At 37.6% G+C, this 14,681-nt stretch overlaps 2 protein-coding genes across 2 annotated transcripts; both read right to left on the bottom strand.

Moving 5' to 3' along the window:
• Window positions 1-5,536: 5,536 nt before the first annotated feature.
• Window positions 5,537-8,363, bottom strand: LOC130966740 (serine/threonine-protein kinase-like protein CCR4). Its single transcript, XM_057891566.1, has one exon. It carries the CDS (start codon window positions 8,093-8,095, stop codon window positions 5,795-5,797), a length of 2,301 nt encoding a protein of 766 aa, XP_057747549.1. The 5' UTR covers window positions 8,096-8,363; the 3' UTR covers window positions 5,537-5,794.
• A 1,960-nt stretch (window positions 8,364-10,323) lies between these two features.
• Window positions 10,324-13,208, bottom strand: LOC130966741 (adenylate kinase, chloroplastic). The gene is made up of 8 exons (XM_057891567.1): window positions 12,839-13,208; window positions 12,641-12,760; window positions 12,415-12,543; window positions 12,176-12,310; window positions 11,610-11,756; window positions 11,398-11,472; window positions 10,725-10,875; window positions 10,324-10,609 (listed from the first exon to the last, which is right to left on the bottom strand). Exons 1-7 carry the CDS (start codon window positions 13,079-13,081, stop codon window positions 10,771-10,773), a joined length of 954 nt encoding a protein of 317 aa, XP_057747550.1. The 5' UTR covers window positions 13,082-13,208; the 3' UTR covers window positions 10,324-10,609; window positions 10,725-10,770.
• Window positions 13,209-14,681: the final 1,473 nt, after the last annotated feature.

The raw sequence follows: 14,681 nt of genomic DNA, 5'->3' as shown, positions 1-14,681 counted from the left end.
TGATGATTTGATTACCATCCTATTTCACCATGGAGGATCATTCATCACAGATGTTGATGGAGGTATGACTTACAATGGTGGTGATGTCTTTGAGTTACTAGGAGTTGATACAAGCAAATTGAATGTCTTTTTTGTCCAAGACTATCACAAGAATCTTGGATATGACAAGGTGACTCAAACATGGTGGCTGGTTCTAATAGGCCCTTGAAAAATGGTCTAAGGGCTATAACAGATGACAAGGAGCTCTTGGAGATGTGCTACTTTGGTCAGCAGAACAAGGGGGTTATTCATGTGTACTATGAACATGGAGTCTCAGAACCTCTGTACATCGAGGAAGCAGAGGCAGTTTCATCTAAAGGGAAGGAACTGATGGTGATACAGGATTTGAATCCTACCCCAAACCCCACCACCAATGATGATGCCGAGCCAATTCCCACCACAACAACATCTACTCTAACCTCTACACCAAATGACACCATTATTCCCACCCAAAAACCAGACTCAACTACAAAGCTCCCACATATTTCAATTACTGTTAGTAAACCAGCAAAAGAAATACACCCCTACCCCACTGCAACTCCTATGTCCAATCCCAATCCACCCCCAAAAATCGTGACTCAACCCATTAATACCAAGCCGAAAAACCCACCAAAAAAAATTTCGCTACCCACTGAAATTCCTAAACCATGGTCGAAATAAAAAGAAACTAAGAAGTCTGCTATACCAAGGAGAGGGACTAGAAATGTAAAATCTACAGCACCAAAACCATATGGAAGGAGGCCATTAACAAGAGCAGCTGCTAGTGAAACTAGTGTAAGACGTAATGGTAAAGGAAAACAGCCCTAAACAGAATATGTGGCATTGTCTAGCTCAGATGATTTCTCAAATAGTGAAGCCAGTGATGGTAGTGAGGAGGATGAACCATATCGGCCTAATGGTGATTTAGTGTCTAGTGGAGAAGATGTGAGTGTGGAGAGAGTAGCAGGAAATAAAAAGACAAATGTGAAATTCAGAACCAGTATAGATAAGAAAACTTCTAAACAAAAGAGGGCTGTAATGGTTGAGGATGATGGTTCCGTGTGTGCTGACTCAGGCTCTGAGGATGATGCACTTTTTTTTGGACCAATTCCTAAGTTCGGGTCCATGGGAACATATGATGCTGTCCAAGATGAAGGTTATGAGGAATCTGATGGTGGAGACTCATGGCACTCAAAAGAAATGAAGACTCCTCCAAACTCTGAGGATGAGTTGGAGGAGGTTGATTCGGATGAGGTTTTTCCTGTGTTCAGAGATGGAGGTAGGTTTGGGGAGCTTATGCTTGCGGTTGGAATGACATTCACTACAAAGATAGAGTTCAAAGAGGCTATGCGTGAATATTGTATACAAGAGGGTCGCAGGATTTGGTTTAAAAAGAATGATAATGTAAGGATGAGAGCAGTGTGTAAGGATGAGAACTTTGGCTGGCTTGTGTATGCTGCTAACAACACTGAGAACAATTACTGACAGATCAAGACGTTCATTGATGATCACAATTGTGCAAGGGAAACCAAAAATAGATTGGCTAATAGGAAGTGGCTGGCCGGAAAATTGGTGAAGAAGCTACGAAAATATCCTATCTTAAGACACTATGAGGCTGCTCAGTATTTTAAAACAAAATGTGACTTGGAACTAAGCAAGTGTTCACTGACTAGGGCCTTAGGAGATGCTAGGGTTGTTGTGTATGGTGATGCTGCTGCCCAGTATGGGATGGTAAGGGATTATGGGCTCACACTGCTTAAGAGTAACCCAGGCTCTACTGTCACATTTGGAGTTATCCCTCAGCCCAACCCTGATGATGAACCAATATTTGAGAAGATGTACATCTGCTTAGATGCCTGTAAGAAGGGATTTCTGGCTGGTTGCAGACCCCTCATAGGCTTGGATGGAGCTTTTCTGAAGACCCAGCATGGTGGCTAGATCTTGTCTGCAATTGGACAAGATGCAAACAATCACATATATGTGATTGCATATGCAATTGTCCCTGTTAGAAATACTGAAAACTGGAGGTGGTTCTTGGAATTACTTCATCAAGACTTGGGAGATTATAAGCAAAACAAGCTCTGTTTCATTTCAGATATGCAGAAGGTACGTTTTATCCATGTATTTGTTATTTTGTTGTATAATTTGTATAGGCTGCTATGATATTAGCATGAACTGCTTATATATGCTGAACTGCTGTGTATATAATGAACAATTACTTTACCTAATAGATGGACTACTGCTTGATGAACTGGTATATATATATATATATTGAACTGATATGTATGTAACAAACATGGACCAATTTGATGTCACTTATAAAACTTAAGGACTAAATTGATATCACTAATAAAAGTTAATGGACTACTCTGATGTCACTTATAAAACTTAAGGGATCATTTTGATGCTCGATAACATGTATGTCACCAGTGTTTTCTTTTTTAAATTCAGGACCTAATCCATGCTGTTAAGGAGGTTTTTCCAGGTGTCCATCACAGATTCTTTGTGTGACACTTATGGAAGAACTTCAATAAGCAGTGGAAAGATCTCCAGCTGAGAGGGTTGCTTTGGGAGTGTGCAAGGTGCACCAGCCAAGATGGATTCCTAGAGAGTATAAAAAAGATTGAGAGGGTTAACAAGGAAGCTTGGGAGTATTTAAACAAGTGACCTAGAGACTCTTGGAGTCGGACTTTCTTCAGCAATGCACCTAAAATAGACAATATCTGTAACAATGCTTGTGAAGTCTTCAACTCAAGGATCAAAGAAGCTAGAGCCAAACCTATCATTACACTGTTAGAGGAAGTCAGACTGTATGCAATGAGGTCAATCGCTAGGAAAAAAGTGAAGCTTAGTTCGAACACTGGTATTCTACCATTTATACAGCGCAACAGATTGGAAAAAATAAAGAAGGAGTCAAAGAGTTAGGTCCCAATGTGGTTTGCTGACTCTGAATACGAGAAATTCGAGGTTCATAGGTGGCCAACTAACATAGTTGTTGATCTGGGAAAGAGGCTCTGCACATGTGGTTTTTGGCAATTGAGTGGTGATATACTTTTACTTGTTTCTTGCTTTGTTTTTTTTCTTTACTGTTGGCTTAATATTGATAATCTTTGGACTTGTGTTAATGTTATTTAGGGATGCCGTGTGTGCATGCTTGTGCTGCATTGGTAAGGGTTGGTAGAAGACCAGATGAGTTTTGTCAACAGTGGTTGACAATGGAAGCATATAATAACACATATGCCTCCCATATCAACCCAATTCCAGGTCAAGCCCTATGAAAAAAGTCATCACATAACAGACCACAAGCACCTAAATTTAGAAAGAAATCAGGTCCACTTACAAAAAAAAAAAAGAAGAAAGGGTGTAGATGAGGAGCCAAGTGAGGGTAAAAAGCAGAGGACGAAGATGAAAAGAATCTATCAAAAAGGTCACTGTCGTTATTGTGATGAATCGGGACACACCAAGAGAAACTGTGGAAAGAGAGCTGCTGATGAGGTGGATGCTGCTGCTGCTGCAAAGGCTACTGCTGTCCAACCTCCAGCTGCTAATGGTGGTGAAGCCACCCTTGTCCCAGAATCCCCCACCGAAATTCAGTTTGAAGTCAGTCAACCGCCATTGTCACAAATCGATGACTCTCAAGAGGTTCACAAAATTAAATCACATTCAATCTTATTATGTGCATGTTCTTCTCTACTTTTAGTAACTATTCTACATATCTTCACTAATAGATCTTGCCTCCTCCTGTGAGTCCACCAAAACTCCCTCCCAAAAGGAAGTCATCCAAATAAGAAAAGGTAACTCCAGGAAGCAGCTTTCAAACAGCAACCACCCCACCTGCTGCCACCCCACCAGCAACCAGTCAACCCACAACTCTTCATCCGTTTCGTCCTATGCAAGGTGCATCACAGGGGACTGTTACAAGACTTTTTAACTTCATGAAGTTTGTTTCCAATCCTGGATTTAGACCACTCAGAAACAAAAATTGAAGACTAGAATTATTATGTTTAGGAGAAGATTATTTTGTTTAACTATTTTGATGAAACAGTGTATTTTCTGCATTTAGAACCCAAGTGTTGGGGATTTTTTGTGTTCAAAACTTGTGTTCTCAATATATTGAGAACTTTTGATATACTTGCAGTATATTGCCCTGGCTCTATAATGCCTATTTTGAATATGTTTTCTGCATTATGAATGTATGATTATGGATTATGACTTCATTGAACTTGAGTTGTGCCATATTTTCTTTTTGTTGTTCTCTGATATGCCACTAAGATTAATTCCATTAGATGATTCCATTAGTAGTGCATGAACAATTATTTACATATAACCTCTTCTTTATTCAGATTCCAAATTATTATTGCCCAGTCATGTGAAACAGTTTAATCTATATTCCTTTCAACCAAAATGACAGGTTCAAGTACATAAAGAGAACAACATATGCATATCACATGTCACTTATTTTTTGACTAAATACAATTGACTCTGTTGCCTATCCAACCTTAAGACAAGCACAACGATTGTAACCAGCAGCAGCAGCATACATGTAAACATGAAAATTCCCCCCATTTTCAGAACTCTAACTTCAGACTCTAGTCTTCCAAGCTTCCAAGCAATCTTCATCTTCCATTCTTCGTTGTCGTTTGAAGAGTTTGTTCTACCATCACATGTCACCGCATCTTCTTCTAGAATTTTTTCCACCCAAAGAAACAACCCACACCACCTCTTACCTGCACTCTAAACCCAGGAAAGTGAATCAACCAACTTTACCTCCAGATTTACAACAAAGAACAGCATCAAGTACTTACATTGTAGTTTGGGCAACCCACGAACGGTCTCTCTGTATTAGAATCCGTCGCTGACTATCGCAACACTGGTCTCAACCCACATGCACACCATTCTGGCAGTCGCGCATCTCTATTTCTATTCATTCTCCTCATGATGCTTCAAAATGATCGTGGGTTGTTGGAGCTCCCAGCTGCGTTGCTAGCGCTAGCCATAACGTCTGGTGTTCGACGATGAAGAAAGCACTGAAGACTCACTTCTGGTGCGACGAAGAGTGGACGAGAACAGCGTGTGCAATGGAGAAGGAAGGAGAACAGAGTCAATTGGGGGTTAGGGTTTTTAACCTAAAATTAGGGACCAAATTGACTCCAAAACGTTTACTAGGCCATGTCAGCTAGCCGTTGCGCTGCTAACGTGTCACCAGCGACTCCAACTCAGCTTTCCGGTAGCGCCAGTTGGCGAAATTCACCAGAAGGACGACTTTGAGTATCGGAGCTCAACTTCAGGGGCGATTATGATAAATTTCTAAGTTTAGGATTACTTTGAGCCTCGAAGATAATTTCAAGGATCATTTGATGTTTACCTCGAGTTTCCACCAATTTAGATTCGCTATTCAACCTTATTATTCACGGCAGTTATTATTCATATCACATGATTTTACTGTTACTGTAGTCGTATGTCAAAATCTTCCAACAATTATTAAGAAACTAAAGCGGGTACCAATTCATTAAGAAGTGATTCTTATATTTTATTATTATCAATATGATTTTTTCCTTCATGGTTAGTTCAGCAACCATCAATGTATAATACATAAAAATAAATACATAGGCATCTACGGCCCTGACTAATTCAAAACACAAAAAAACAAAATTGGACCGCGTATAATTGTTGTCTCATGGTGTGACAACGAAACAGGTCTAAAAAAATGTATTAACAAGAAAAAATGAGTGAAGGAAAGAGAGATGGAATCTACAAGAAGAAAGGGACTGGTTCTTCATTCATCAGAAGTGTTGGTTGTGGATCTTGACATGGATGGTTTGGCCAAACACACAGCCAATGCTTTTTCCAAGTAATTTGCAACTTCGGTCATTGTTGGACGATCTCTGCCCTCCAGCCTCACACAATCTGCTGCCAAATAACCAACGTACGCCACCGCCTCTATCTCGTACGGCGTTGGCGGCGGCACTCTTGGGTCCAGCACCCTGTGAAGCTCATCTTGATTAATATATGGCACCATGAAATCCACCACGTTTCTTGGGACTCCATTCTCATTTTTATGTATGGCCTTGTGGCCAGACAGAATTTCCAGCAGCACTACTCCGAAACTGTAGACATCGCTCTTTGTAGTTAGCATTTGAAGCCTGTAGTATTCAGGGTCCATGTAACCAACCGTGCCGGCCGCGAGGAGCGAAAGATGTGACTCTTCGTCTTCAGGACCCATGAGTGAGAGTCCAAAATCAGAAACTTTGGCAGTCCACTTTGAATCTAACAGTATGTTTGATGATTTTATGTCGCGGTGAATGATTGGTGGGGTTGCGTATTGGTGAAGGTACTCTAGGCCTCTTGCTGCATCAAGTGCTACTTTGATGCGCACGGCCCAAGACATTAATGCTGAAGTATGAAGCTTGTGGAGATGCTCGTTTAAGCTTCCATTGTTCATGTACTCGTAAACCAATATGCGCTCGTTGGCGTCCTCATAGAACCCCAATAGCCTCACCAGATTCTTGTGGTGGAGCCTAGAGAGGCTCTCTAGCTCGTTCACAAATGCACTGTCCTTGTCTTCCTGCCTTCTGGTGGCATTGGACGGCGAATGGGGAGAGTTTTCGGCTCTTTTTATGGCGACTTCCTTGCCTTCTTGCAGTGTGGCATGGTATACAGACCCAAAGCTACCTGTCCCTATTTTCTTGTCCTCTGAGAAATTGTTGGTGGCTTCAAGAAGCACTTGAAGGCTGTATTCCTCCAAATGGCTCCCGTTTCCCAAGCTGATCACGTGGCTTAAACGCTTCTCTAGAACTCCACGGCCGCCTCCGCCTTCCGGGTGGCTTGGCGAGGCGCTCCCAGTCCCTGATTCGTCCAATCGCCCAGAGTCGTGGACGCGGCCTCCTTTACCCTTGCAGTGCCAGTAAATGAAGAAACAAAACACTAGCAGCAGGGAACTGCAACCAACACATCCAACCACCAAGAATGCAACCATCTTCTTGCTCCATCCACTACTTTTTGTAGTCCCGGTCGGACTACTTGTGGGTGGTGGCGATGGCGAGGGCGAACCAGCCTCATTTCTTGGGGAACAAGATGTACAAATTGACATTCCTGAAGAGCATAGTGTGGCAGAGCCTAGTAAGATTCCGCATGGGCAGTTACTCCTACAAGGTCCAGGGAGGACATTTTCAAACACCTCAGCGTTTGTATCAAAAAACTTAGCACCCCAACATACCAAGCTAAAATTAGAAAACACAATTCCACAGAAAACACTTCGTTTTGCCACAATTGCCACAAAGAAAGTCCCTTCAAATCTCTTTGGAATCCTGAAATTATTCTGTCCCCAACAAGCAACAGTTCTATTATCTCTAAGTGCACAACTTCGGTTCTCTCCCAAGGCCAAATCAACAAACTTACCCTGCGGTTTCTGATCCACGTCACCCCAGCAATCCAAGCTTCCATCAATGGAGATGGCACAAGCATGCCTAAACCCGGCTGCAATGGCAGAGTGCGCGCCACCAGGCTCCTTACCAACAACTCCGGTATCACCACCACTGCAAGTAACCTTGCCTGATGACTCCGATAAGCCGCAGACGAAATTCTCTCCCACAGCAATACTTGACAAGTTGGTGACCTTGCTTGAATCGAAGCGGGGCCATTGCCAGCACTTAAGGCTATTATTGTTCTGAGTTACAAGGCCACAAACATGGGAGTTTCCGGCATCCATGTTTTCAATTACAGGTCCATGGTAGACACGCTTGAAAGGAACATTGGTAGCATTGGCAGAGAATCTCCAACAACCCATGATGGAGTTAGAAGAAGATGGTGTCCTCAATGCACATAGGAATCCACTGCCACCAGCAATTTCAGCATATGAGAGGTTACGATTCAGTTGAAGAGAGATTCCAGGTGGAAAGCTTGTACAGTTAAGGTTAGATTGTCCTTGTACTTGTCGGTTGGGATTCTGTAAGGCACAAATAAATGTTTGATTGGAAGTCTCGGAGATGGAAACAGTTGAAAGTGTATTTATGATAGTAAGAGAAGAGAGGAAGCAGAAGAGAATGAAGAGGAGGAGGCAGAAGGAGGAGTTAGCCATAAGAAGAAGAATTCGAAAATTTCATGGTGGGATATGATTTGATGAGAGTAATAGAGGTGAGGTGAGGATTTTATGACAAGACCGAAAAAGCAAAAGCATAACATTAACAAACGCGTTTTGCGAATTCTGAAAGAGAGAGTATTGTTCTTTTCTCTTCTCTTTTGTTAGGACTCAGTACCAATGACTTAGTCCACTTATATGTTAGTTCCACAGTGTTTCTCCAATTATTAATTAGTATAATTGTTTTCAAGTAAATATTATATAACTCCGTCATTTCACTCGCGGAAAAAGAATCCCATTTTAAAATTAGACCCTACCTCTTGTGATTCATATCAAAAGAGAAATAATCAAATAGAAGCCTTACCTACTTATCACTCATATATAAACTTTCTATATATTCCTTGTATGCAATATTAAAATATATTTAGGGTATTATATATTTAATATCTATGTTTTTCTCAAAGTGATTTTATGTTGATGTAATTTGATATTAGATTGATTTTATCATTGTGATTAAATTACATCATTAGCCTATAAATAGATATTTTTTATTGTACATTCACACAAGAACGACGAACATTTGATATTTATTTTTGAGTTATTCTCCAAACAATATATAAATTTTATGGGCAGATATCACTTTTATTAATATTTCTTTTTCTGGGTTGACGTAAGGTTTAGATTGGTGGTGGAAGAAGGGAAAAACCAAACAAGTCAACCCTCGTTTGCAGGAAGTTGTCTCCTTTATTGATATATCTTTTAGAAGAAGTTTTTTTTTTCACCAAAGATAGAAAGAATGCAACCTTTAGATGAGTATAGGAGACTATGCCATTTCAGGTATAACTCATTGATTTTTAGAAGGAGATTTATATTCATGTTAATGCTTATTATTATATATAAGTACGTCCACTCCTTAAAAGTTGTTTTGAATAGGATTATATTTATTATTAATCCACAGCGGCACAGCCTGACCAGCCCATTGCTGAGCCTTGCAAGAAGCAAGAAGAAAGTTCAGGTGGTGTTAGGTCTCCATATATAAATATAAAAATAAAGATTATTATGTTTGAAAAAGTAGCAATTTGTTATTGCCCAAAGAAGGCTGCTCTCTTGACTCCTGAGGCTTCATTAATTTGGGGGTCTCAACTCTCAAATGTACGAATAACTAACATGGTTGAACTTTCCGCCACGGTTGCCATGCCAGTCAACAAAGCACCATTCCTAGTTTCTTACAAACTCGTGGGTTGTAATTAAGCAAGGAGTAACTATATACAAAAGATTTGTTAGCAAGATATATAATCATTTAAGGCACATATGCTGATTAAACTAATTTCAATGTGAAACGGTGAAACCCAGAGCTGAGACGCAATTTTGTCCCGGTCCATGAAGTCAAAGATTTGCCAATAATGCAATCCATATGCATCTCTTCTCCATTTTGAAAATCTTGTTATTAATTCGTTTAAGCAGGTGAAAAGTACCTACAATTCTAAATTTTAGAAAATTTTCAACCAAAACTCTAACCACTTCCCATTCCCAGCAAAACTAGTTGGATTAATGGCAGAGCAAGGTAATAGCTAATTGCATAGTTTGTTTACATGTTCTAAGGTTTCAGTTAAAAGTACTGTCGTAAAAAAGAGGGAAAAAATAACAGCAGGGAAATTTACGCAAATTACATTTTCTTAGATTTTATTTGTTGAATGTACTAACCGATAGATGGTGGCCAGGATTAACCAACAAAGAATTATCTTTAGATAACAAAAGCAGATATATTCTAATAATCTCCTTCTCGTCACTCTCGAGATTAAAAAAAGAATTAATTGAAAGTTGAATGCTCTTTTTTTAACTATTATTATTGCCCTGATAATAAATTGAAATGTATCCACTATCCAACATTCCAACTCTACTTTCTAGTTTCTACACCCATAGTGTCAGAGGAATATAAGACCAAACAAATATGTAGTTGATCATCGAGTAAAAATTACGTCAAACAAAAATAGCAATCAGTCGCGTGGAAACAATATCGAATAAGGAGCTACTCGTTTTAGTTGATTTTTAGAAAAAGGTCATGGTGTTGAACATCTTTCAATGAATAGAGCAGATTGTCTTTTTAAAATAAAAAACAATTGTGTACAATGAATATTCTCTTCACAAATTTAGTTATAATATTACTCTTCCCCCAATTCCACTTTGCACAAAAGATATTCCTTTTTATTTCTTTTTATTCAAGAACATCGAACAAATGATTTCTTTTTATTTCTTTTGGTCGAACAAATACATTCAATCATCAATTAATCTATAGAAAATGATAAAGGACACAACATACCAACCAAACAACAACCGGAAACAAACATAATCTACCAAATCCTCCATTTACATGCTCCTCATTGGCTCATTGCATTCAAAATTTAAAAAAAAAAAAATCTTCAACCACTATCTTAGAAAGTAAACTTCCAAAGCATACCGTGCAATTTATGATCACAAGTCTTCATGTATGGTTGTAGCCAATCACAATGCTTTCTACAAAGGATGCAAAGCCATGAGACAATTTTAACCAATCAGTTTTTACGGGCAGCCTACTTTGCATGAAGTCTTTTATTAAGTCATTATATAAATAAATCATAAAATCCGTTACCAAGAGCAGGACGTCAGGATAGATCAAAATGTCAAAAGATGCTAATCTAAGCGGCCACAGATCCTGATGCAGCCTTCCTTTGTTCCAAAAGACTCGTAAGTGCACTGTCAATTTGAGCAAATACTTCCTCCTTGGAGACATTTCCGTTAATCTAAAAGCAACAAAATCATATGAGCATATTAGTTAGTGTTCATCCGAGTAATGATTGAGAGTCCTAATTTATCTTACTAATACTAAAATAAGTAAAATTCAAATATATAAGTTATTTTTTGAAAACATAAAAAAGATAAAAATTAAACTTTCTTCATTTAGAAATTAAGAGGATAATTAAGATGACTAGGACTCTTAATCAGTTTTCATCTAGATATTCCAATATCACTATATCAGAATGCACAAGAATATTCGAATGCATCATTATGTTAATGTTACTAACTATTTCATATATGCAGAAGTCAATTATAGTTTTGTCTTCAGTCTCCTGAGAAGATATGCTATTCGGAGTTGCCTTATTTTAGGAGAGATAGTAGCTCTGGCAGGAACTTCCGATTATAAGTTGTTTTGAACAGGATAAGTTAGTCCATAAGAAGATGACTGCCATTGAAGTATGGATACTCAATCTTATACTGTAGAGAGAGAGAGAGAGAGAGAGAGAGAGAGAGAGAGAGAGAGAGACCTTAACGGTGATATCTTTATACATTGAAAGCACTGCCTCCACATTTTGATGGTGCGTGTTCAATCGCAACTTTACCTAAATCAATGAAGGAAAAGAACTTTTAGTTGCACTTAGTTACACACAGAAGAGAGAGGAGGAGAAGGGGGGGGGGGGGGGGGGGGGGGAACAGTGGGATATTTACAGAATCAACATGATAGTTTAAATATTCATGCCTTTTCTTCAGTATCATCAAAACGCTGGGTAAGCCGTGCTGCAATTTCTTCTGTCTCTGGAGGAGAATACTTCAAGTGATATATCTTTCCAGTAACAGGATCTAATCTCCGCCCTACTACTCTCTCGACAAGAATATCTTCAGAAACCTGCAAATTCAATCATAAATTATCACATACAACTGATGGCTCCTAGTATTTATATCAGTACAAGGGATCTCCACAAGACAACACTGCAGTTATTCACACAATTGATGGAAGTGATGATTAATATGGTTGGTCCAGAACTTCAAATTAAAAGATTACTTGTGAACTTGCAACCTTGGACAAATTTTTGTGAATGAATATGATATATTATGCTGAATATAAATATTTGACCATAATAAGTTGTCCCCCCCCCCCCCCCCCCCTCTTTTTCTTTTTTCCAAACCCCTTTTTTTAACATCACAAAAAAAAACTGCTTTATGTAGAACTAGTAAGGGCATTTATGATTATGAGGGAATCAGGGTCATAATTATAAAACACTAGAAGCCAAAGAAACAAAAAGAAAGCAAGAAATGAAAGAATACCTCGAGAAGAATGAAGATATCAGGTTGGAAGCCGAATCCTTTGAGGGCAGTAGCCTGAGACAAGCTCCGCGGATATCCATCGAGAAGCCAACCATTGTCCTTAGCATCAGGCTTCAAGAGACGATCCTTCACCATCTACACACACACCCCACATCAACCACATACATACATACATACATACATACATACATACATACAACATGAATAACGAGAGAAGAGAAATAAGAAGGTAGCATTACCATGACAACAATATGATCGGGAACAAGTTGACCTTTCTCCATATACTGTTTAGCAAGCTTTCCATTATCACTGCCAGTGGCGATCTCAGCCCTAAGCAAATCACCAGCAGCAACGTGCACTAAACCGTACTACACAAATCACATACGAGTAATGAGTAAGTGAAGCGTTGAAGGAAGAAAGGGATTAATAATAATCATAATAAAGAGGGAAGGGGAACGAACCAACCTTGTGTTTGATAAGCTCGCATTGAGTGCCTTTTCCGGAAGCAGGAGCACCCGAAATCATAACCTGAAGAGGCTCGTAATCACGCTCAGACTGCGCATCGATTCCAAGCGCGGCCACAATCTGAAAAATCAAAGTCAACTACAGGATCACCTGATGAAAAGGAAGATAGAAATTGAAATAGTGAGAATAGAATGATACCACGGAACTTGAATTGGAATTGGGGGAAGTGAAAGGGGAAGAGGAAGAGGCAAAGACGGCGGCGCCACAGCGAAGAGTGAGGGCACAAGAAGAAGGATGACGACGAAGAGTTGAATTAGAAGAAGGCCAGCAGCTGGGAAGTTGAGAAGAAGAAGAGGAAAGAGTAAGTGATTTGGAATTAGTGAAGCTGATGGTGATGGATGGAGTGGCCATGGACGCCACTGCCACCATGTTGACGCTCATGGCTTCAATTCCAATTTCTATTTCTATTTCTATTTCTATGATTCACTGCCGCGCATTCCTATCCATATTATCCCGTTTTAATTCCTCTCCTCTCCCCTTACATCTCAAAACCCACTGTATGCGCATACCCATAAATAGATAATAAAAAATGCGACGTGCAGACCAAGAATTTGCTTTCAAATTAGTCACTTTATATCTCTATATAAATATTAAATATATGTATAATTTAATTTATTTTTAATATAAAATATATTTTTTATATTTTATTATATTCTATTTTAATAATTAATTTTAGTAGTTGATTTTAATAATTTTTTTTATCAAAATTAATATATAATATATTGTCGGAAAAGATAAATTTCAACAAAACCTTCATCGGAAAAAACAAAGTTTAAGTCTTAGACACCAAAAAATAAAGTTAAGTCTTGAATTCATAATAGCAATTAAATGAATCAAGTAGTCAACTCGCTAATCCAAAAATATGCCTATTATTAATCCTTCTATTTATAATTTTTACATAGTAATTCATTTCACCTGCTATATAATTATCAGATAGAAAAATATGTATTCGAATATGAATAATTCCTTTTTTTTTTTAATCTCAATACACATGTAAACTATCAGGATCCAATCGTACAGTACTCGATGAAACACTGTATACAACAAAATTAATTATATTTTTCTAGTTTTCTATATGGATAACCATTTTTAAAGTGAGACGGCTTCAACTTTTACAGTAAATCACCAAAATAAACATCGGTAAAAATATTTTCGAAAGATTAAATTGATAAAAATATTTTTATAAAACATAACCAATTTAATAAAATATTAGATATATATATATATATATATATATATATATATATATATATATATATTCTCAAAATGACTTTAGAAATAGAAGTTTAATACAATTTTTCAATCACACTGAAATAAATGAAATCTTTGTCTTTAAAATTTTGATATTTTAATACAAATTCTTTTTTGCTATTTTTTTTGAATGGCCAAAAAATATCTTAAGAAATAAAAAGTTTTAAGGATTATGTTTTATTATAATTTTTTGCATATACCTTTTTAAATAATTGTCCAAATACTTCTACAAAATTAAAATCAAATACAAAAACTATTTATCAATACAAAAATCATTTGTTACTTAGAAAATGAAAAGTGTTTTATTGTCATGTTTTTAAATTCTTTTTAATGTGTTTTTTTTATCATTTTAGATTTTTAGAAATATTTCTATCTGCATTTAAATCTTTTGGAACACTTGGTAGTTTGCTGACTTTGCTCTAACGTTAATTAAAAATTAAATACTTTAAGTTTATTAATAAAAATAACAGTACTAACAATTAACAAATATACACTTATTAAACTGTTAAATACGGAAAAAAATATTAAAAACCTAAAACTTTGAAATTTTCAATACTTGAGAAGAAAAAATTAAGATTTATACTTTAAGTAACCTAACAATGTCAGCATGCAGAATCGGAATATACGCTAACGAATTTTTGGTAGTTACATTACATAGCACGAGAATGCGAATTAAATATTAAACAATAACTTTGAATAGCCGTCATTGTTGATTAGCGGCGAATTATGA

This window comes from Arachis stenosperma, chromosome 3 (genome assembly GCF_014773155.1).
Source record: "Arachis stenosperma cultivar V10309 chromosome 3, arast.V10309.gnm1.PFL2, whole genome shotgun sequence".
Lineage (NCBI taxonomy): Eukaryota > Viridiplantae > Streptophyta > Magnoliopsida > Fabales > Fabaceae > Arachis > Arachis stenosperma.
Note: the sequence above shows the minus strand (reverse complement) of the source record. Positions and strands in the feature narration are given on the sequence as shown.

What these genes read in the sequence shown, in the direction of transcription:
- LOC130966740 (XM_057891566.1), bottom strand. Translation starts at nt 8,095, where the DNA reads ATGGCTAACTCCTCCTTCTGCCTCCTCCTCTTCATTCTCTTCTGCTTC.
- LOC130966741 (XM_057891567.1), bottom strand. Translation starts at nt 13,081, where the DNA reads ATGAGCGTCAACATGGTGGCAGTGGCGTCCATGGCCACTCCATCCATC. An exon ending in CCGATCATATTGTTGTCATG is followed by an intron (nt 12,311 to 12,414) that starts GTAATGCTACCT and finishes GTGTGTGTGTAG; the next exon opens with ATGGTGAAGGATCGTCTCTT. An exon ending in ATAAAGATATCACCGTTAAG is followed by an intron (nt 10,876 to 11,397) that starts GTCTCTCTCTCT and finishes TGTTGCTTTTAG; the next exon opens with ATTAACGGAAATGTCTCCAA.